This window comes from Oncorhynchus masou, chromosome 25, assembly GCF_036934945.1.
Source record: "Oncorhynchus masou masou isolate Uvic2021 chromosome 25, UVic_Omas_1.1, whole genome shotgun sequence".
Lineage (NCBI taxonomy): Eukaryota > Metazoa > Chordata > Actinopteri > Salmoniformes > Salmonidae > Oncorhynchus > Oncorhynchus masou.
Genome location: NC_088236.1, coordinates 8,436,238 through 8,458,175, shown reverse-complemented (window position 1 = coordinate 8,458,175; position 21,938 = coordinate 8,436,238). Strand labels below are relative to the sequence as shown.

General features: G+C 41.8%; 2 protein-coding genes across 2 annotated transcripts; both read left to right on the top strand.

Annotated features, from left to right (window-relative positions):
* Window positions 1–3,675: 3,675 nt before the first annotated feature.
* Window positions 3,676–6,230, top strand: LOC135513481 (C-X-C motif chemokine 11-1-like). The gene is made up of 4 exons (XM_064936359.1): window positions 3,676–3,760; window positions 3,961–4,087; window positions 4,391–4,483; window positions 5,721–6,230. The coding sequence occupies exons 1-4, from the start codon at window positions 3,691–3,693 to the stop codon at window positions 5,731–5,733; spliced, it is 303 nt and encodes a 100-aa protein (XP_064792431.1). The 5' UTR covers window positions 3,676–3,690; the 3' UTR covers window positions 5,734–6,230.
* Window positions 6,231–18,509: 12,279 nt separating this feature from the next.
* On the top strand, window positions 18,510–20,781 carry LOC135513480 (C-X-C motif chemokine 11-1-like). The gene is made up of 4 exons (XM_064936358.1): window positions 18,510–18,762; window positions 18,963–19,089; window positions 19,393–19,485; window positions 20,524–20,781. The coding sequence occupies exons 1-4, from the start codon at window positions 18,693–18,695 to the stop codon at window positions 20,534–20,536; spliced, it is 303 nt and encodes a 100-aa protein (XP_064792430.1). The 5' UTR covers window positions 18,510–18,692; the 3' UTR covers window positions 20,537–20,781.
* The last annotated feature ends 1,157 nt before the right edge of the window (window positions 20,782–21,938 follow it).

The following is a 21,938-nucleotide window of genomic DNA, read 5'->3' as shown; positions in this document are numbered from 1 at the left end:
TATATATATGTACCAAAAACAGATATGGGGGATTGGAAATGATGCAGACAATTACATTGATGGAAACAACAATCTTTTCACAATTTTAAGCTGATCCACCCCTAAAAAAAGAAAAAAAATCTGTATGTTATCGCCGTGAGCCTTGATCAATAAATGGTCAAAAATTCAACCATTTGAAAGACAGTATATGAACAGTATGTAATACAGTACATTGTACGAAGCCCATTGTATTTACTTCAATAAGAAGATTTATGAAACTATTGGACTTCAGTTCAGTGCTTCACTAAATCATACTGCTGCACACTTGAACTGCACTGTTGGTTAAGGGCTTGTAAGTAAGCATTTCATGGTCTACACTTTGTATTCGGCTTATGTGACAAATAAAGTTTAATTTGATTCATATGTGACCTTCAGCTCAGGGGACAATTGTAGGAAACACTATTATCTCAACATATCCTGTCTTATCACCTCATCATATCCACATATGAAGGCAGGAAACCTGTCTATGGTTTGACAGGTATGTCCCCCTCTCTGGGAGTTACCCTGCATCTCCACATGTTGTCACATGCCACACCCACAAAATGGATGTTTCAATCCCCCTACATCTAAACTATATGCCACTGTGTAAAGATGTTCATCAAGCACCAGAGGGCGCTAACGTCATGTGTCATTCTGTCAGTGTTGCTTAGCCTCACTATCACTATTTCACTGACGACCACCACACCACGAAGTCTATAGAAAAACACAAAGTTTACGCCCATTAATTTGATTGTACATTTTCAAGTCCTGCAGATAAAAATGCATTTTTTTCTCAGCTGAATAAACCAGCTGAATAAACCAGCTGAATAAACCAGCTGAATAAACCAGCTGATTAAACCAGATGAATAAGCCAGCTGATTAAACCAGATGAATAAGCCAGCTGATTAAACCAGATGAATAAGCCAGTTGATTAAATTAAACCAGTGCTCATGATAATGACAAAAGGAACTCCAAAAGAGACTGGTCTCCACCCGTACACACCTAGACACTCTGAATTCCCCCTTATCACCATACAGCTCTAACACACCAGACAGAAGCATCCCAAAGTGGAACCTATTTAGTGCAGTTTTGTTTGTTCTTTGTGGGTTCCTTCGTGGTTCCTTGTGGGGAAACCTACTTAGGGATGAGGGAACAAAGGAATGAGGGAACACATGGTTGAGGGAACATAGGGGTGAGAGAAAATATGGCCCAGGGAACATAGGGCCCGGGGAACATAGGGCTGAGGGAATATATGGCTGAGGGAACATAGGGCCCGGGGAACATAGGGCTGAGGGAATGTATGGCTGAGGGAACATAGGGTTGAGGGAACACAGGGATGAGGGAACATAGGGCTGAGGGAACTTAGGGCTGAGGGAATGTATGGCTGAGGGAACATAGGGTTGAGGGAACACAGGGATGAGGGAACATAGGGCTGAGGGAACATAGGGGTGAGGGAATGTATGGCTGAGGGAACATAGGGTTGAGGGAACACAGGGCTGAGGGAACATAGGGCTGAGGGAATGTATGGCTGAGGGAACATAAGGTTGAGGGAACACAGGGATGAGGGAACATAGGGCTGAGGGAACATAGGGCCCGGGGAACATAGGGCTGAGGGAATGTATGGCTGAGGGAACATAGGGTTGAGGGAACACAGGGATGAGGGAACATAGGGCTGAGGGAACATAGGGCCCGGGGAACGTAGGGCTGAGGGAACTTAGGGCTGAGGGAACAGAGCTGAGGGAACATAGGGTTGAGGGAGCACAGACATGGTCCTAAGCTAGGCACACTCATTTCCAATGGAAACGGGACAACACACATCTATGAGAGATAGCTAGAATAACAATTCTAACAGTTTCCACATGATACTGCCTGGGACATTGTGATTCTCGTGGTCAGTGCTATGGCCTACTCCAAAGAATGCGTTTCCACTGCTCCAGAGTAAAATGGGGGCATAATTTCCACCACTCTAGCCGATGCTTGGCATTGCCCATGGTGATCTTAGGTGTGTGTGCTGCTGCTCGGCCATGGAAACCCATTTCAAGAAGCTCCCGACGATCAGTTCTTGTGCGGACGTTGGTTAGTTGAGGTAATTTAAATAATATGTAGGAAGGGGTAAAGTGAGTAGCAGCAGTGAGTAGCAGCAAGTAGCAGTAGCTTAATAAAAGAAGAGGGGGGAGACTGAAGGCAAATAGCCTGGGTAGCCATTTAATTAGCTGTTCAGCAGTTTTAAGGCTTGGGGGTAGAAGCTGTTAATAAGCTTTTGGACATAGACTTAGGCAGCAGAGAGAACAGTCTATGACTAGAGTAATTGGAGTCTTTGGCAATTTGTAGGGCTTTCCTCTGACATCTCCTGGTATAGAGGTCCTGGATGGCAAGAGGCTTGGCCCCAGTGATGTACTGGGCCATACGCACTTCCCTAGGTAGAGCCTTGCGCTCGGAGGCCGAGCGGTTGTCATACCAGGCGGTGATGCAATCAGTCATGATGCTCTCAATGGTGCAGCTGTAGATCTTTTTGACAGAATTCTTATATAGGTGTTCCTTTTGTCCAGGTGGGAAAGGGCAGTGTTGAGTGCAATAGAGATTGCGTCATCCGTTGATCTGTTGGGGCGGCTTACAAATTGGAGTGGATCTAGCATTTCTGGGATGATGGTGTTGATGTGAGCCATGACCAGCAGTTCAAAGCACTTCATGGCTACAGACGTGAGTGCTAAGGGTCGGTAGTCATTTAGGCAGGTTACCTTGGTGTTCTTGGACACAGGGACTATGATGGTCTGCTTGAAACATGTAGGTAATACAGAATCGGACAGGGATAGGTTGAAAATGTCTGTGAAAAGACTTGCCAGCTAGTCAGCACATGCTCGCAGTACAAGTCTTGGTAATCTGTCTGGTGCTGAGGCCTAGTGAATGTTGACCTGCTACGCCGAGTGTGACCACACAGTCGTACGGAACAGCTGGTGCTCTCATGCATGCTTCAGTGTTGCTTGCCTCGAAGCGCGCATAGAAGTAGTTTAGCTTGTTTGGTAGGCTTGTGTCAATGGAAAGCTGTGGCTCCATAATAGTTTGCAAGCCCTGCCACATCAGACAAGCGTCGGAGCCGGTATAGTAGGATTAAATCTTAGTCCTGTATTTATGCTTTGCCTGTTTGATGGTTCATTTGAAAGCGATATTGTTTATAATCCTCCGGGTTAGAGTCCCGCTACTTGAAAGTGGCAGTATGTTTACATCCACTGCCAGAGAAAGGTTCACATGGGCAGGGCTTATTATAAATACAGTATACAAGCCAAGCTCTCCTCCGTTCACAACTTCTATCACTTCTCTCCTCCATTCACAACTTCTATCACTGCTCTCCTCCATTTACAACTTCTATCTCTCCTCCGTTCACAACTTCTATCACTTCTCTCCTCCGTTCACAACTTCTATCACTTCTCTCCTCCGTTCACAACTTCTATCACTTCTCTCCTCCATTCACAACTTCTATCACTTCTCTCCTCCGTTCACAACTTCTATCACTTCTCTCCTCCGTTCACAACTTCTATCTCTCCTACGTTCACAACTTCTATCACTTCTCTCCTCCGTTCACAACTTCTATCACTTCTCTCCTCCTTTCACAACTTCCATCACTTGTCTGAGCTGTCCATCCAGACTCTGAAAGAAATTGAAGAAGCAGTATCCATGACCAACACGATGACATCAACGGTCCTCATTAGCTTCCTGGCTTGTCTGCTCCTGGCCAATGTTGAAGGTAACATCTCTGAAATATCTTCAATTATATTTCTAATATCTTTGACATCTTTATTAGAAGTCTGTAGCATATGAATTGACTTGCAAATCCTGGGAGATGTGTAGTAAAATATTAGGTTTGATTTCTGACTGAAGAGTTTAGTTCTTAGCTGCAATAATGCCATAACCAAACATGCCATAAACTTTTCTTGTCATCCCCAGGCCAGGTGGGTCATTCTAAAGCTCGGTGCCTGTGTCTGAATGGACTGGTGAACCACGTTAAACCTCTTCACATTGAGAAGCTCGAGGTGTACACCTCCAGCCACTCCTGCAGGAACATGGAGATCATGTAAGAAATCAATCTATCTATCTATCTATCTATCTATCTATCTATCTATCTATCTGTCTGTCTATCTGTCTGTCTGTCTGTCTGTCTGTCTGTCTGTCTGTCTGTCTGTCTGTCTGTCTGTCTGTGTTTGTACCATATTAATATCAGTGCATATTGTGACCAGCTCAGTAGATGGACACAATGGTAAATGTTGCTATTTATTTGTACACCTGCTAGGAGGATAATATTATTTCTCTATATGCTCAGTTGGAAAGTGGTGAAGGCTAACTTCTAACAGTAGTCTCTCTCTCCTTGTATATTCAGTGTCACTCTGAAGAACGGAGAAGGGAAGAAGTGTCTGAATCCAGAGGCTCCATTTGCAAAGAAAATCATTGAGAAAATAATGAACAAACAAAGGTGAGGACAACATATGCAGACTTCAATACACACTAACTGATCCATATGCATCTTTTTCAACAGAGCAATACTCAGTACATCAGTATTATATCAGTACATCAGTATTATATCAGTACATCACTATTATATCAGTACATCAGTATTATATCAGTACATCAGTATTATATCAGTACATCAGTATTATATCAGTACATCAGTATTATATCAGTACATCAGTATTATATCAGTACTATATCAGTACATCAGTATTATATCAGTACATCAGTATTATATCAGTACATCAGTATTATATCAGTATATCAGTATTATATCAGTATATCAGTATTACATCAGTACATCACTATTATATCAGTACATCAGTATTATATCAGTATATCAGTATTACATCAGTACATCACTATTATATCAGTACATCACTATTATATCAGTACATCACTATTATATCAGTACATCACTATTATATCAGTACATCAGTACATCAGTATTATATCAGTACATCATTATTATATCAGTATATCAGTATTACATCAGTATATCAGTATTACATCAGTACATCACTATTATATCAGTACATCAGTATTATATCAGTATATCAGTATTACATCAGTACATCAGTATTATATCAGTACATCATTATTATATCAGTATATCAGTATTACATCAGTACATCAGTATATCAGTATTACATCAGTATTTCAGTATTTCAGTATCATATCAGTACATCATTATATCAGTATTATATCAGTATTATATCAGTATTATATCAGTATACCAGTATTATATCAGTACATCAGTATATCGGTACATCAATAAGTCAATACATCGATTCATTGCTATATCAGTACATCAGTACATCAGTATTATATCAGTACATCAGTATACCACTATATATCAGTACACCAATATATCAGTACATCAGTATTATATCAGTACATCAGTATATCACTATATATCAGTACACCAATATATCAGTACACCAGTATATCAGTACATCAGTATTATATCAGTACATCAGTATATCACTATATATCAGTACACCAATATATCAGTACACCAGTATATCAGTACATCAGTATTATATCAGTACATCAGTATATCACTATATATCAGTACATCAGTATACCAGAATCAGTATGTCAGTACATCAGTATGTCAGTATATCTTGAGTCTCTATTTATTAGTAGTTAATTATTAAGTTACTAATTATATAAGTATAATAATTGATGTTTTATTTCAGGAGTGTGCAGTAAATCTGTGAACTAATGACACCAATCCCATTGAGAACTTGATGGAACAGAGAGCACCATGAGAGAGAGCTCATCCGGATTAATTACCACAGTTGAGTCAATGCACTGAAGACTGCCTGAGTACGTTTACACTCTTTAATGGTACTTAGAAAGTCGTGTTTTAAATTGACAAAATTGGTATATCTTACACCATATGACTTACTAGTTGAGAGACATTCATAACATCTTCCAATGGAAACTTAAATAGGCTGACATTTAAGTTTTTTTAGGTCAGTTTAATCTTTTCTTGAATGTTCAATTGTTCATTGTTCATTTATGCAATTGAAAATACAAAAAGCATGTAAATATGTAGGTATATTTTTTCATTTTGGAAGGTCAAGACTTGAAATGTTTTACATTTTGTTTAGTGATCAAAATGATCAACATCTGTGTAAATACTGTATATTCTATATGTGTTGTTTACTTTTTCTATCAAAATATTAAAAACGCATTTGACTCTACTTTCTGCTCTATTTTACCTCTGTTCAGCTAGTCTTTGATAGCACACCAAAGGTCACTACAATGATGAAAGTCAGATAACAGACTATGTAGAGTGTGATGTCTTCTAGAACATAGCCTAAAGGAACACATTATGTAGAGTGAGATGTCTTCTAGAACATAGCCTAAAGGAACACATTATGTAGAGTGCGATGTCTTCTAGAACATAGCCTAAAGGAACACATTATGTAGAGTGTGATGTCTTCTAGAACATAGCCTAAAGGAACACATTATGTCGAGTGTGATGTCTTCTAGAACATAGCCTAAAGGAACACATTATGTAGAGTGTGATGTCTTCTAGAACATAGCCTAAAGAAACACATTATGTCGAGTGGGATGTCTTCTAGAACATAGCCTAAAGAAACACAAACACATCTAGAAATCATGATCAGTTTTAGCAGCAACTACACGTGTATAGAGCTTTCATAACATCTTCATAAAAACAAAATAGATGCTTCATAAATACTTAAATACTACACCTGGCTATCAGAGGAGTCTTGTCTGGCAGTGAAACAGTTCATTCAGCATCATTTAATGCATTAAAAATATATATATCTGATATTGCTGAAACAAATGTATGTTTCTACTGACAATTGAGATGTACAAACTATGGCATAAGGGGACGATAAACAGATAAGAGGCAATCCGTATTTTTGATGAAGACATTAATGAGCGAGCGAGGACGGACGTGGTCAATATAACTATTTCTTCAGCACTTTTGAAATGTACAGCGACAGAATTCAGAACATGGGTGTCAGGACCCGGTTACGAACCTGGGTCTCCGGAGTGAGAAACAGTCACTTAACCAACTGAGCCACGAATAGTCAGCAGAACCCAGAAGATGAGGCAGACACAGCAGTACTTAAGACGGTGTATTTAATAAAGTAAAAAGGAGAAGTCCTTCAAAACAAAAATGGCAAATCCAAAAGGTGGTAGGAATAGCACAAAAAAGCCTCAAGAGATACTCAAAAACAAAAACAGAATTCCACAAGAGCATCCACCGGAATCGACAAGAATACACAGAACACTAGGGCTGGGTGCTAACATACAAACACAGAGCACAGAACTGAGGGAAACTAAGGGTTTAAATACAATCAGGGGAAAAACGAGGCACAGGTGCAAATAATAATGGGGAACAAGGGAAAAAACATAAGGTCAAAAAGCACAATGGGGGCATCTAGTGACCAAAACCCGGAACAACCCTGGCCAAATCCTGACAATGGGCCGTTCTTACAGTGTTCTCCGTGTACACCAAGTCAGAACCATAGGATAAATAAAGGGGGCTCTTACCATATTTGATAATGACATTTCTTGAAAACAGGCTATAGGCTACACATGCACCATCAAGTCAGAACAGTAGGCTAAGTTTTGAGGGGGAAAGGAACCAAATTATTAGGGTGAGGCACATGGGCTACTATCTGCTAACTACACAACATACACTTTGTATTACTTTCTTAGCTACAGTATACATATCTCCCATGTAATGTAGGTATTCCTCTTGTCCAGATGGGTTAGGGCAGTGTGCAGTGTGATTGCATTACCACAAAAATGGACGAGGCAAGTAGAATGGGAAAAAAGTAAGGAACTTGTATGACGGACCTGTATTAAAGAACATAAATGGTTAAAGAAAAGTGTGATAAATAAAAACATAAACCAATTTCATTTCCAACTAAAAAACTGACAGCAGAGCCCCTAGTCCCACTCAACATGCCTCAGATACCTCCTTGCTCCCACCTCCCACACATGCGGTGACCTCACCCAGCATAACTAGTGCGTCCAGAGATGTAACCTCTCTTATCATCACTCAATGCCTAGGTTTACCTCCACTGTACCCGCATCCCACCATACCCCTGTCTGAACATTATGCACTGAATATATTCTACTACGCCCAGAAATCTGCTCCTTTTATCCTCTGTCCCCAATGCACTAGACGACCAGTTTTGATAGCCTTTAGCCGTACCATCATCCTACTCCTCCTCTGTTCCTCAGGTGATGTGGAGGCTAAATCAGGCCCTGTGTGGTCCTAAGCACTTTCATTTGTTGACTTATGTACAGTGGGGCAAAAAAGTATTTAGTCAGCCACCAATTGTGCAAGTTCTCCCACTTAAAAAGATGAGAGAGGCCTGTAATTTTCATCATAGGTACACTTCAACTATGACAGACAAAATGAGAAAAAAAATCCAGAAAATCACATTGTAGGATGTTTAATGAATTTATTCGCAAATTATGGTGGTAAATAAGTATTTGGTCACCTACAAACAAGCAAGATTTCTGCCTCTCACAGACCTGTAACTTCTTCTTTAAGAGGCTCCTCTGTCCTCCACTCGGTACCTGTATTAATGGCACCTGTTTGAACTTGTTATCAGTATAAAAGACACCTGTCCACAACCTCAAACAGTCACACTTCAAACTCCACTATGGCCATGACCAAAGAGCTGTCAAAGGACAGCAGAAACAAAATTGTAGACCTGCACCAGGCTGGTAAGACTGCATCTGCAATAGGTAAGCAGCTTGCTTTGAAGAAATCAACTGAGGGAGCAATTATTAAGAAATGGAAGACAAACAAGACCACTGATAATCTCCCTCGGTCTGGGGCTCCACGCAAGATTACATTACATTTAAGTCATTTAGCAGACGCTCTTATCCAGAGCGACTTACAAATTGGTGAATTCACCTTCTGACATCCAGTGGAACAGCCACTTTACAATAGTGCATCTAAATCATTTAAGGGGGGGGTGAGAAGGATTACTTATCCTATCCTAGGTATTCCTTGAAGAGGTGGGGTTTCAGGTGTCTCCGGAAGGTGGTGATTGACTCCGCTGTCCTGGCGTCGTGAGGGAGTTTGTTCCACCATTGGGGGGCCAGAGCAGCGAACAGTTTTGACTGGGCTGAGCGGGAACTGTACTTCCTCAGTGGTAGGGAGGCGAGCAGGCCAGAGGTGGATGAACGCAGTGCCCTTGTTTGGGTGTAGGGCCTGATCAGAGCCTGGAGGTACTGCGGTGCCGTTCCCCTCACAGCTCCGTAGGCAAGCACCATGGTCTTGTAGCGGATGCGAGCTTCAACTGGAAGCCAGTGGAGAGAGCGGAGGAGCGGGGTGACGTGAGGTCAAAATGATCACAAGAACGGTGAGCAAAAATCCCAGAACCACACAGAGGGACCTAGTGAATGACCTAGTGAATGAGACCTAGTGAATGAGAGCTGGGACCAAAGTAACAAAGCCTATCATCAGTAACATACTACGCCGCCAGGGACTCAAATCCTGCAGTGCCAGATGTGTCCCCCTGCTTAAGCCAGCACATGTCCAGGCCCATCTGAAGTTTGCTAGAGAGCATTTGGATGATCCAGAAGAAGATTGGGAGAATGTCATATGGTCAGATGAAACCAAAATAGAACTTTTTGGTAAAAACTCAACTCGTTGTGTTTGGAGGACAAAGAATGCTGAGTTGCATCCAAAGAACACCATACCTACTGTGAAGCATGGGGGTGGAAACATCATGCTTTGGGGCTGTTTTCCTGCAAAGGGACCAGGACGACTGATCCGTGTAAAGAAAAGAATGAATGGGGCCATGTATCGTGAGGTTTTGAGTGAAAACCTCCTTCCATCAGCAAGGGCATTGAAGATGAAACGTGGCTGGGTCTTTCAGCATGACAATGATCCCAAACACACCGCCCGGGCAATGAAGGAGTGGCTTCGTAAGAAGCATTTCAAGGTCCTGGAGTGGCCTAGCCAGTCTCCAGATCTCAACTCTATAGAAAATCTTTGGAGGCAGTTGAAAGTCTGTGTTGCCCAGCAACAGCCCCAAAACATCACTATTCTAGAGGAGATCTGCATGGAGGAATGGGCCAAAATACCAGCAACAGTGTGTGAAAACCTTGTGAAGACTTACAGAAAATGTTTGCCCTCTGTCATTGCCAACAAAGGGTATTTAACAAAGTATTGAGATAAACTTTTGTTATTGACCAAATACTTATTTTCCACCATAATTTGCAAATACATTAATTAAAAATCCTACAATGTGATTTTCTGGATAAAAAAAATCTCATTTTGTCTGTCATAGTTGAAGTGTACCTATGATGAAAATTACAGGCCTCTCTCATCTTTTTAAGTGGGAGAACTTGCACAATTGGTGGCTGACTAAATACTTTTTTGCCCCACTGTAACCAAAAAAGCCTTGGTTTCATGCATGTTAACATCAGAAGCCTCCTCCTTAAGTTTGTTTTACTCACTGCTTTAGCACACTCCGCCAGCCCTGATGTCCTTGCCGTGTCTGAATCCTGGCTTAGGAAGGCCACCAAAAAGGTTTTCATCGCCAACTACAATATTTTCTGTCAGGATAGAACTGCCACAGAAGAGGAGTTGCAATCTACTGCAGAGATACCCTGCAAAGTTCTGTCATACTTTCCAGGTCTATGCCCAAACAGTTCGAGCTTCTAATTTTAAAAATTAATCTCTCCAGAAATAAGTCTCTCACTGTTGCCGCCTGTTCTAGACCCCCCTCAGCTCCCAGCCGTGCCCTGGACACCATATGTGAATTGATTACCTCCCATATATCTTCAGAGTTTGTTCCACTACGTGACCTAAACTGGGATATGCTTAACACTCTGACCGTCCTACAATCTAAGCTAGATGCCCTCAATCTCACACAAATTATTAAGGAACCCACCAGGTACAAACCTAAATCTGTAAACCTGGGCACCCTCATAGATATTACCCTGACCAACTCGCCCTCCAAATACACCTCTGCTGTTTTCAATCAGGATCTCAGCTATCACTGCCTCTTTGCCTGCATCTGCTATGGGTCTGCGGTCAAAGACCACCCCTCATCACTGTCAAACTCTCCCTAAAACACTTCTGCGAGCAGGCCTTTCTAATCGACCTGGCCCGGGTATCCTTGAAGGATATTTACCTCACCCCGTCAGTCGAGGATGCCTGGTCGTTCTTTAAAAGTAATTTCCTCACCATCTTAAATAAGCATGCCCCTTTCAAAAAATGCAGAATTAGGAACATATATAGGCCTTGGTTCATTCCAGACCTGACTACCCTCGAGCAGCACAAAAACCTCTTGTGGTGGACTGCACTAGCATCGAATAGTCCCCACGATATGGAACTTTTCAGGGAAGTCAGGAACCAATACAAGCAGTCAGTCAGGAAAGCAAAGGCTAGCTTTTTCAAACAGAAATGTGCATCCTGTAGCTCTAACCACAAAAAGTTTTGGGACACTGTAAAGTCCATGGATAATAAGAGCACCTCCTCCCAGCTGCCCACTGCCCTGAGTCTAGGTAACACGGCCACCACCGATAGATCCACAATAATCGAGAATTTCAATAAGCATTTCTCTATGACTGGCCCATGCTTTCCTCCTGGCTACCCCAACCCCGGCCAACAGCTCCACACCCCCCACAGCTACTTGCCCAAGCCTCCCCAGCTTCTCCTTCACCCAAATCCAGATAGCAGATGTTCTGAAAGAGCTGCAAAACCTGGACCCATACAAATCAGCTGGGCCAGACAATCTGGACATTCTCTTTCTAAAATTATCTGCCGCCATTGTTGCAACCCCTATTAACAGTCTGTTCAACCTCTCTTTCATATTGTCCGAGATCCCTAAAGATTGGAAAGATACCGTAGTCATCCCCATCTTCAATAGGGGGTGACACTCTCGACCCAAACTGCAAGAGACTTGTATCCATCCTGTCATGGCTTTATAAAGTTCAAAAGCCAAGTTCTAAAGCCAAGTTCTAAAGTTCTAAAGTTCTAAAGCCAAGTTCTAAAGTTCTAAAGTTCTAAAGCCAAGTTCTAAAGTTCTAAAGCTAAGTTCTAAAGTTCTAAATCCAAGTTCTAAAGTTCTAATGTCAAGTTCTAAAGTTTTAAAGCCAAGTTCTAAAGTTCTAACGCCAAGTTCTAAAGTTCTAAAGTCAAGTTCTAAAGTTCTAAAGTTCTAAAGCCAAGTTCTAAAGTTCTTAAACCAAGTTCTAAAGTTCTAAAGCCAAGTTCTAAAGTTCTAAAGCCAAGTTCTAAAGTTCTAAAGTTCTAAAGTCAAGTTCTAAAGCCAAGTTAATAAACAGATCACTGATCATTTCGAATCCCACCGTACCTTCTTCACTGTGCAATCCGGTTTCCAAGCTGGTCACAGGTGCACCTCAGCCACGCTCAAGGTCCTAAACAATATCATAACCGCTATCAATAAAAGACAGTACTGTGCAACCGTCTTCATCGACCTGGCCAAGGCTTTCGACTCTGTCAATCACCGTATTCTTATCGGCAGACTCAACAGCCTTGGTTTCTCTAATGACTTCATCGCCTGCTTCACCTACTTCTTCTCAGATAGAGTTCAGTGTGTCAAATTGGAGGGCCTGTTGTCTGGTCCTCTGGCAGTCTCTATGGGGGTGCCACAAGGTTAAATTCTCAGGCCGACTCTTTTCTCTATATATATCAACGATGTCGGTCTTGCTGCGGGTGATTCCCTGGTCCACCTCTACACAGACGACACCATTCTGTATATATCTGGCACTTCTTTGGATACTGTGTTAACAAACCTCCAAAAGCGCTTCAATGCCAAATGAAACTCCTTCCGTGGCCTCCACCTGCTTTTAAATGCTAGTAAAACTAAATGCATGCTTTTCAACCGTTCGCTGCCCGCTGCCCGCACCCGCCCGCCCCACTAGCATCACTACTCTGGACGGTTCTGACTTATAATATGTGGACAACAAATACCCAAGTGTCTGGCTAGACTGTAAACTCTCCTTCCAGACTCATATTAAACATCACCAATCCAAAATTAAATCTAGATTCAGCTTCCTATTTCGCAACAACGCCTCCTTCACTCACACCTCCAAACATACTCTCGTAAAACTAACTAGCCTACCGATCCTCGACTTCGGCGATGTCATTGACAAAATAGCCTCCAACACTCTGCTCAGCAAACTGGATGTAGTCTATCACAGTGCCATCCATTCTGTCACCAAAGCCCCATATACCCCCCACCACTGTGACCTGTATGCTCTAGTCAGCTGGCCCTCGCTACATATTCACTGCCCGAACCATTGGCTCCAGGTCATCTATAAGTCTATGCTAGGTAAAGCTTCGCCTTATGTCAGCTACGATAACATCACCCACCCATAGCACGCGCTCCAGCAGGTACATCTCACTGGTCATCCCCAAAGCCAACACCTCCTTTGGCCGCCTTTCCTTCCAGTTCTCTGCTGCCAATGACTGGAACGAGTTGCACAAATCGCTGAAGCTGGAGACTTATATTTCCCTCACTAACTTTAAACATCAGCTATCTGAGCAGCTAACCGATCGATGCAGCTGTACATAGCCCATCTGTAAATAGCCCTTCCAATCGACCTACCTCCTCCCATTATTGTTTTTATTTACTTTTCTGCTCTTTTGCACACCAGTATTTCTACTTGCACATCATCATCTGCACATCTATCACTCCAGTGTTTATTTGCTAAATTGTAATTACCTCGCTACTATGGCCTATTTATTGCCTTTCCTCATCGTGCCATTTGCACACACTGTATGTAGTCTTTTTTCTATTGTGTTATTGACTGTACGTTTGTTTATTCCATGTGTAACTCCGTGTTGTTGTTTGTGTCCCACTGCTTTGCTTTATCTTGGCCAGGACGCAGTTGTAAATGAGAACTTGTTCTCAACTAGCCTACCTGGTTAAATAAAGGTGAAATAAAAAAATAAAAATGTATTTTGGTATTGTCCATATGTAGCTTGTTTTTGGTCACAGGTCCAGGGATGGCTGAAGAATTGCAACATTTGCCTAGAACTAACACTGCAGACAGCAATAAAGGGTGATTTTAAAAGCCATAGTCAATCAATCAATAATATAATAATTATTTTAGCAAATCTGTAGAAGCTATGAGAATAAAAAGGTTCAGCACTTTTGTGAAGCATCATGGCACAGTTGAAAAATAAATGGCAAATAGAAATCCAAAATGGATGGTGTTGAGAGACAGATGGGAGGGGTTGAATGGAGCTGAAGTAGCACATTTACAAATAGAAATCCAAAATGGATGGTGTTGAGAGACAGATGGGAGGGGTTGAATGGAGCTGAAGTAGCACAGTTACAAATAGAAATCAAACTGGATGGACATCAGAAATAGAGGAAAAATGTAAAAACAAACAAAATATAACTATTGTAAAATAGACTGTGTCTGTAAAATGTGTATAAGATGTATAAACTGAAGGTAGAAGCCTGAGTGTTTATTATGTGTATGTATATCTGTATATGCATGCATGTGTGTATGTAGGTGTATATATATGTACCAAAAACAGATATGGGGGATTGGAAATGATGCAGACAATTACATTGATGGAAAAAACAATCTTTTCACAATTTTAAGCTGATCCACCCCTAAAAAAATAAAAAAAAATATGTATGTTATCGCCGTGAGCCTTGATCAATAAATGGTCAAAAATTCAACCATTTGAAAGACAGTATATGAACAGTATGTAATACAGTACATTGTACGAAGCCCATTGTATTTACTTCAATAAGAAGATTTATGAAACTATTGGACTTCAGTTCAGTGCTTCACTAAATCATACTGCTGCACACTTGAACTGCACTGTTGGTTAAGGGCTTGTAAGTAAGCATTTCATGGTCTACACTTTGTATTCGGCTTATGTGACAAATAAAGTTTAATTTGATTCATATGTGACCTTCAGCTCAGGGGACAATTGTAGGAAACACTATTATCTCAACATATCCTGTCTTATCACCTCATCATATCCACATATGAAGGCAGGAAACCTGTCTATGGTTTGACAGGTACGTCCCCCTCTCTGGGAGTTACCCTGCATCTCCACATGTTGTCACATGCCACACCCACAAAATGGATGTTTCAATCCCCCTACATCTAAACTCTATGCCACTGTGTAAAGATGTTCATCAAGCACCAGAGGGCGCTAACGTCATGTGTCATTCTGTCAGTGTTGCTTAGCCTCACTATCACTATTTCACTGACGACCACCACACCACGAAGTCTATAGAAAAACACAAAGTTTACGCCCATTAATTTGATTGTACATTTTCAAGTCCTGCAGATAAAAATGCATTTTTTCTCAGCTGAATAAACCAGCTGAATAAACCAGCTGATTTAACCAGCTGAATAAACCAGCTGAATAAACCAGCTGAATAAACCAGCTGAATAAACCAGCTGAATAAACCAGCTGAATAAACCAGCTGATTAAACCAGCTGAATAAACCAGCTGAATAAACCAGCTGAATAAACCAGCTGAATAAACCAGCTGATTAAACCAGCTGAATAAACCAGCTGAATAAACCAGCTGAATAAACCAGCTGATTAAACCAGATGAATAAACCAGCTGATTAAACCAGATGAATAAGCCAGCTGATTAAACCAGATGAATAAGCCAGCTGATTAAATTAAACCAGTGCTCATGATAATGACAAAAGGAACTCCAAAAGAGACTGGTCTCCACCCGTACACACCTAGACACTCTGTATTCCCCCTTATCACCATGTCTAACACACCAGACAGAAGCATCCCAAAGTGGAACCTATTTAGTGCAGTTTTGTTTGTTCTTTGTGGGTTCCTTCGTGGTTCCTTGTGGGGAAACCTACTTAGGGATGAGGGAACAAAGGAATGAGGGAACACATGGTTGAGGGAACATAGGGGTGAGAGAAAATATGGCCCAGGGAACATAGGGCCCGGGGAACATAGGGCTGAGGGAATGTATGGCTGAGGGAACATAGGGCCCGGGGAACATAGGGCTGAGGGAATGTATGGCTGAGGGAACATAGGGCTGAGGGAACATAGGGCTGAGGGAACATAGGGCTGAGGGAACATAGGGCCCGGGGAACGTAGGGCCCGGGGAACATAGGGCTGAGGGAATGTATGGCTGAGGGAACATAGGGCCCGGGGAACATAGGGCTGAGGAAATGTATGGCTGAGGGAACATAGGGTTGAGGGAACACAGGGATGAGGGAACATAGGGCTGAGGGAACACAGGGATGAGGGAACATAGGGGTGAGAGAAAATATGGCCCAGGGAACATAGGGCCCGGGGAACATAGGGCTGAGGGAATGTATGGCTGAGGGAACATAGGGCTGAGGGAATGTATGGCTGAGGGAACATAGGGCCCGGGGAACATAGGGCTGAGGAAATGTATGGCTGAGGGAACATAGGGTTGAGGGAACACAGGGATGAGGGAACATAGGGCTGAGGGAACATAGGGCCCGGGGAACGTAGGGCCCGGGGAACATAGGGCTGAGGGAATGTATGGCTGAGGGAACATAGGGCCCGGGGAACATAGGGCTGAGGAAATGTATGGCTGAGGGAACATAGGGTTGAGGGAACACAGGGATGAGGGAACATAGGGCTGAGGGAACACAGGGATGAGGGAACATAGGGCTGAGGGAACTTAGGGCTGAGGGAACATAGAGCTGAGGGAACACAGGGATGAGGGAACATAGGGCTGAGGGAACTTAGGGCTGAGGGAACATAGAGCTGAGGGAACATAGGGTTGAGGGAGCACAGACATGGTCCTAAGCTAGGCATGCTAATTTCCAATGGAAACGGGACAACACACATCTATGAGAGATAGCTAGAATAACAATTCTAACAGTTTCCACATGATACTGCCTGGGACATTGTGATTCTCGTGGTCAGTGCTATGGCCTACTCCAAAGAATGCGTTTCCACTGCTCCAGAGTAAAATGGGGGCATAATTTCCACCACTCTAGCCGATGCTTGGCATTGCCCATGGTGATCTTAGGTGTGTGTGCTGCTGCTCGGCCATGGAAACCCATTTCAAGAAGCTCCCGACGATCAGTTCTTGTGCGGACGTTGGTTAGTTGAGGTAATTTAAATAATATGTAAGAAGGGGTAAAGTAAGTAGCAGCAGTGAGTAGCAGCAAGTAGCAGTAGCTTAATAAAAGAAGAGGGGGAGACTGAAGGCAAATAGCCTTGGTAGCCATTTAATTAGCTGTTCAGCAGTTTTAAGGCTTGGGGGTAGAAGCTGTTAATAAGCTTTTGGACATAGACTTAGGCAGCAGAGAGAACAGTCTATGACTAGAGTAACTGGAGTCTTTGGCAATTTGTAGGGCTTTCCTCTGACATCTCCTGGTATAGAGGTCCTGGATGGCAAGAGGCTTGGCCCCAGTGATGTACTGGGCCATACGCACTTCCCTCTGTAGAGCCTTGCGCTCGGAGGCCGAGCGGTTGTCATACCAGGCGGAGTTGCAATCAGTCATGATGCTCTCAATGGTGCAGCTGTAGAACTTTTTGACAGAATTCTCATATAGGTGTTCCTATTGTCCAGGTGGGAAAGGGCAGTGTTGAGTGCAATAGAGATTGCGTCATCCGTTGATCTGTTGGGGCGGCTTACAAATTGGAGTGGATCTAGCATTTCTTGGATGATGGTGTTGATGTGAGCCATGACCAGCAGTTCAAAGCACTTCATGACTACAGACGTGAGTGCTAAGGGTCAGTAGTCATTTAGGCAGGTTACCTTGGTGTTCTTGGACACAGGGACTATGATGGTCTGCTTGAAACATGTAGGTAATACAGAATCGGACAGGGATAGGTTGAAAATGTCTGTGAAAAGACTTGCCAGCTAGTCAGCACATGCTCGCAGTACAAGTCTTGGTAATCTGTCTGGTGCTGAGGCCTAGTGAATGTTGACCTGCTACGCCGAGTGTGACCACACAGTCGTCCGGACAAGCTGGTGCTCTCATGTATGCTTCAGTGTTGCTTGCCTCGAAGCGCGCATAGAAGTAGTTTAGCTTGTCTGGTAGGCTTGTGTCAATGGAAAGCTGTGGCTCCATAATAGTTTGCAAGCCCTGCCACATCAGACAAGCGTCGGAGCCGGTATAGTAGGATTAAATCTTAGTCCTGTATTTATGCTTTGCCTGTTTGATGGTTCATTTGAAAGCGATATTGTTTATAATCCTCCGGGTTAGAGTCCCGCTACTTGAAAGTGGCAGTAAGTTTACATCCACTGCCAGAGAAAGGTTCACATGGGCAGGGCTTATTATAAATACAGTATACAAGCCAAGCTCTCCTCCGTTCACAACTTCTATCACTTCTCTCCTCCATTCACAACTTCTATCACTGCTCTCCTCCATTTACAACTTCTATCTCTCCTCCGTTCACAACTTCTATCACTTCTCTCCTCCGTTCACAACTTCTATCACTTCTCTCCTCCGTTCACAACTTCTATCACTTCTCTCCTCCATTCACAACTTCTATCACTTCTCTCCTCCGTTCACAACTTCTATCACTTCTCTCCTCCGTTCACAACTTCTATCTCTCCTACGTTCACAACTTCTATCACTTCTCTCCTCCGTTCACAACTTCTATCACTTCTCTCCTCCTTTCACAACTTCCATCACTTGTCTGAGCTGTCCATCCAGACTCTGAAAGAAATTGAAGAAGCAGTATCCATGACCAACACGATGACATCAACGGTCCTCATCAGCTTCCTGGCCTGTCTGCTCCTGGCCAATGTTGAAGGTAACATCTCTGAAATATCTTCAATTATATTTCTAATATCTTTGACATCTTTATTAGAAGTCTGTAGCATATGAATTGACTTGCAAATCCTGGGAGATGTGTAGTAAAATATTAGGTTTGATTTCTGACTGAAGAGTTTAGTTCTTAGCTGCAATAATGCCATAACCAAACATGCCATAAACTTTTCTTGTCATCTCCAGGCCAGGTGGGTCATTCTAAAGCTCGGTGCCTGTGTCTGAATGGACTGGTGAACCACGTTAAACCTCTTCACATTGAGAAGCTCGAGGTGTACACCTCCAGCCACTCCTGCAGGAACATGGAGATCATGTAAGAAATCTGTCTGTCTGTCTGTCTGTCTGTCTGTCTGTCTGTCTGTCTGTCTGTCTGTCTGTCTGTCTGTCTGTCTGTCTGTCTGTCTGTCTGTCTGTCTGTCTGTTTGTCTGTCTGTCTGTCTGTCTACCATATTAATATCAGTGCATATTGTGACCAGCTCAGGAGATGGACACAATGGTAAATGTTGCTATTTATTTGTACACCTGCTAGGAGGATAATATTATTTCTCTATATGCTCAGTTGGAAAGTGGTGAAGGCTAACTTCTAACAGTAGTCTCTCTCTCCTTGTATATTCAGTGTCACTCTGAAGAACAGAAAAGGGAAGAAGTGTCTGAATCCAGAGGCTCCATTTGCAAAGAAAACCATTGAGAAAATAATGAACAAACAAAGGTGAGGACAACATATGCAGACTTCATTACAGATTCAATACACACTAACTGATCCATATGCATCTTTTTCAACAGAGCAATAACATCTGAAGGTGAGGACTTTAGTATATTAGTACATTAGAACATCAGTATGTCAGTACATCAGTACAATAGTATATCAGTACATTATAACATTAGCATATCAGTACATCAGTACATTAGTATGTCAGCACATCAGTACATCAGTACGTCAGTACATCAGTACGTCAGTACGTCAGTATGCTAGTATGTCAGTACATTAGTATGTCAGCACATCAGTACGTCAGTACATAGGTACGTCAGTACGTCAGTACATAGGTACGTCAGTACGTCAGTACATAGGTACGTCAGTACGTCAGTACATAGGTACGTCAGTACGTCAGTATGTCAGTATATATGTACATCAGTACATTAGTACATCAGTACATCAGTATGTCAGTATATCAGTACATCAGTATATCAGTACATCAGAATGTCAGTATATCAGTACATGAGTACATCAGTACATGAGTACATCAGAATGTCAATATATCAGTACATGAGTACATCAGTATATCAGTACATCAGTATATCAATTACATCAATATATCAGTACATCAGTACATCAGTACATGAGTACATCAGTACATGAGTACATCAGAATGTCAATATATCAGTACATGAGTACATCAGTATATCAGTACATCAGTATATCAATTACATCAATATATCAGTACATCAGTACATCAGTACATGAGTACATCAGTATATCAGTACATCAGTATGTCAGTATACTCGTACATCAGTACATAAGTATGTCATTATATCAGTACATCAGTATGTCATTATATCAGTACATAAGTATGTCATTATATCAGTACATCAGTATGTCATTATATCAGTACATCAGTATGTCATTATATCAGTACATCAGTATATCAGTATCAGTATATCAGCGTATTTTGAATCTGTATTTATTAGTAGTTGTATTAATAATACATGTATTAGTTATGTAATTATAATAATTGATGTTTTATTTCAGGAGTGTGCAGTAAATCTGTGAACTAATGACACCAATCCCATTGAGAACTTGATGGAACAGAGAGCACCATGAGAGAGAGCTCATCCGGATTAATTACCACAGTTGAGTCAATGCACTGAAGACTGCCTGAGTACGTTTACACTCTTTAATGGTACTTAGAAAGTCGTGTTTTAAATTGACAAAATTAGTATGTCTTACACAATATGACTTACTAGTTGAGAAACATTCCTAGAATTTTCAATGGAAAAGTAAGCAGGCAGATGTGTTTTTTTAGGTCAGTTTCATATTTTTGTTCATTGCTATTCATTTATGCTATTGAAAATATAAAATGCATGTCAAGAATTAAAATGTTCTACATTTTGTTTAGTTATCAAAATGATCAACATCTGTGTAAATACTGTATATTCTATATGTGTTGTTTACGTTTTCTATCAAAATAATAAAGACGCATTGACTCTACCTTCTGCTCTATTTTACCTCTGTTCAGCTAGTCTTTAATAGCACACCAAAGGTCACTACAATGATGAAAGTCAGATGTCTTCTAGAACATAACCTAAAGGAACACATTATGTAAAGTGAGATGTCTTCTAGAACATAGCCTAAAGGAACACATTATGTAAAGTGGGATGTCTTCTAGAACATAGCCTAAAGGAACACATTATATAGAGTGGGATGTCTCCTAGAACATAGCCTAAAGGAACACATTATGTAAAGTGAGATGTCTTCTAGAACATAGCCTAAAGGAACACATTATGTAAAGTGAGATGTCTTCTAGAACATAGCCTAAAGGAACACATTATGTAAAGTGAGATGTCTTCTAGAACATAGCCTAAAGGAACACATTATGTAGAGTGAGATGTCTTCTAGAACATAGCCTAAAGGAACACATTATGTAAAGTGAGATGTCTTCTAGAACATAGCCTAAAGGAACACATTATGCAGAGTGAGATGTCTTCTAGAACATAACCTAAAGGAACATATTATGTAGAGTGGGATGTCTTCTAGAACATAACCTAAAGAAACACAAACACATCTAGAAATCATTTTCAGTTTTAGCAGCAACTACACGTGGAAAGAGCTTTCATAACATCTTCATAAAAACAACCTAGTTGCTTCATAAATACTGTACTTAAAAGCAAAGTGATACAACATAAAGGTTGAGACCCACAAGGGTGTGTTCTGAGCCCTCTCCTGTACTCCCTGTTCACCCACGACTGCGTGGCCATGCACGCCTCCAACTCAATCATCAAGTTTGCAGACAACACTACAGTTGTAGGCTTAATTACCAACAACGACGAGACGGCCTACAGGGAGGAGGTGAGGGCCCTCGGAGTGTGGTGTCAGGAAAATAACCTCACACTCAAGGCTCTCCAGAGGGTAGTGAGGTCTGCACAACGCATCACCGGGGGCAAACT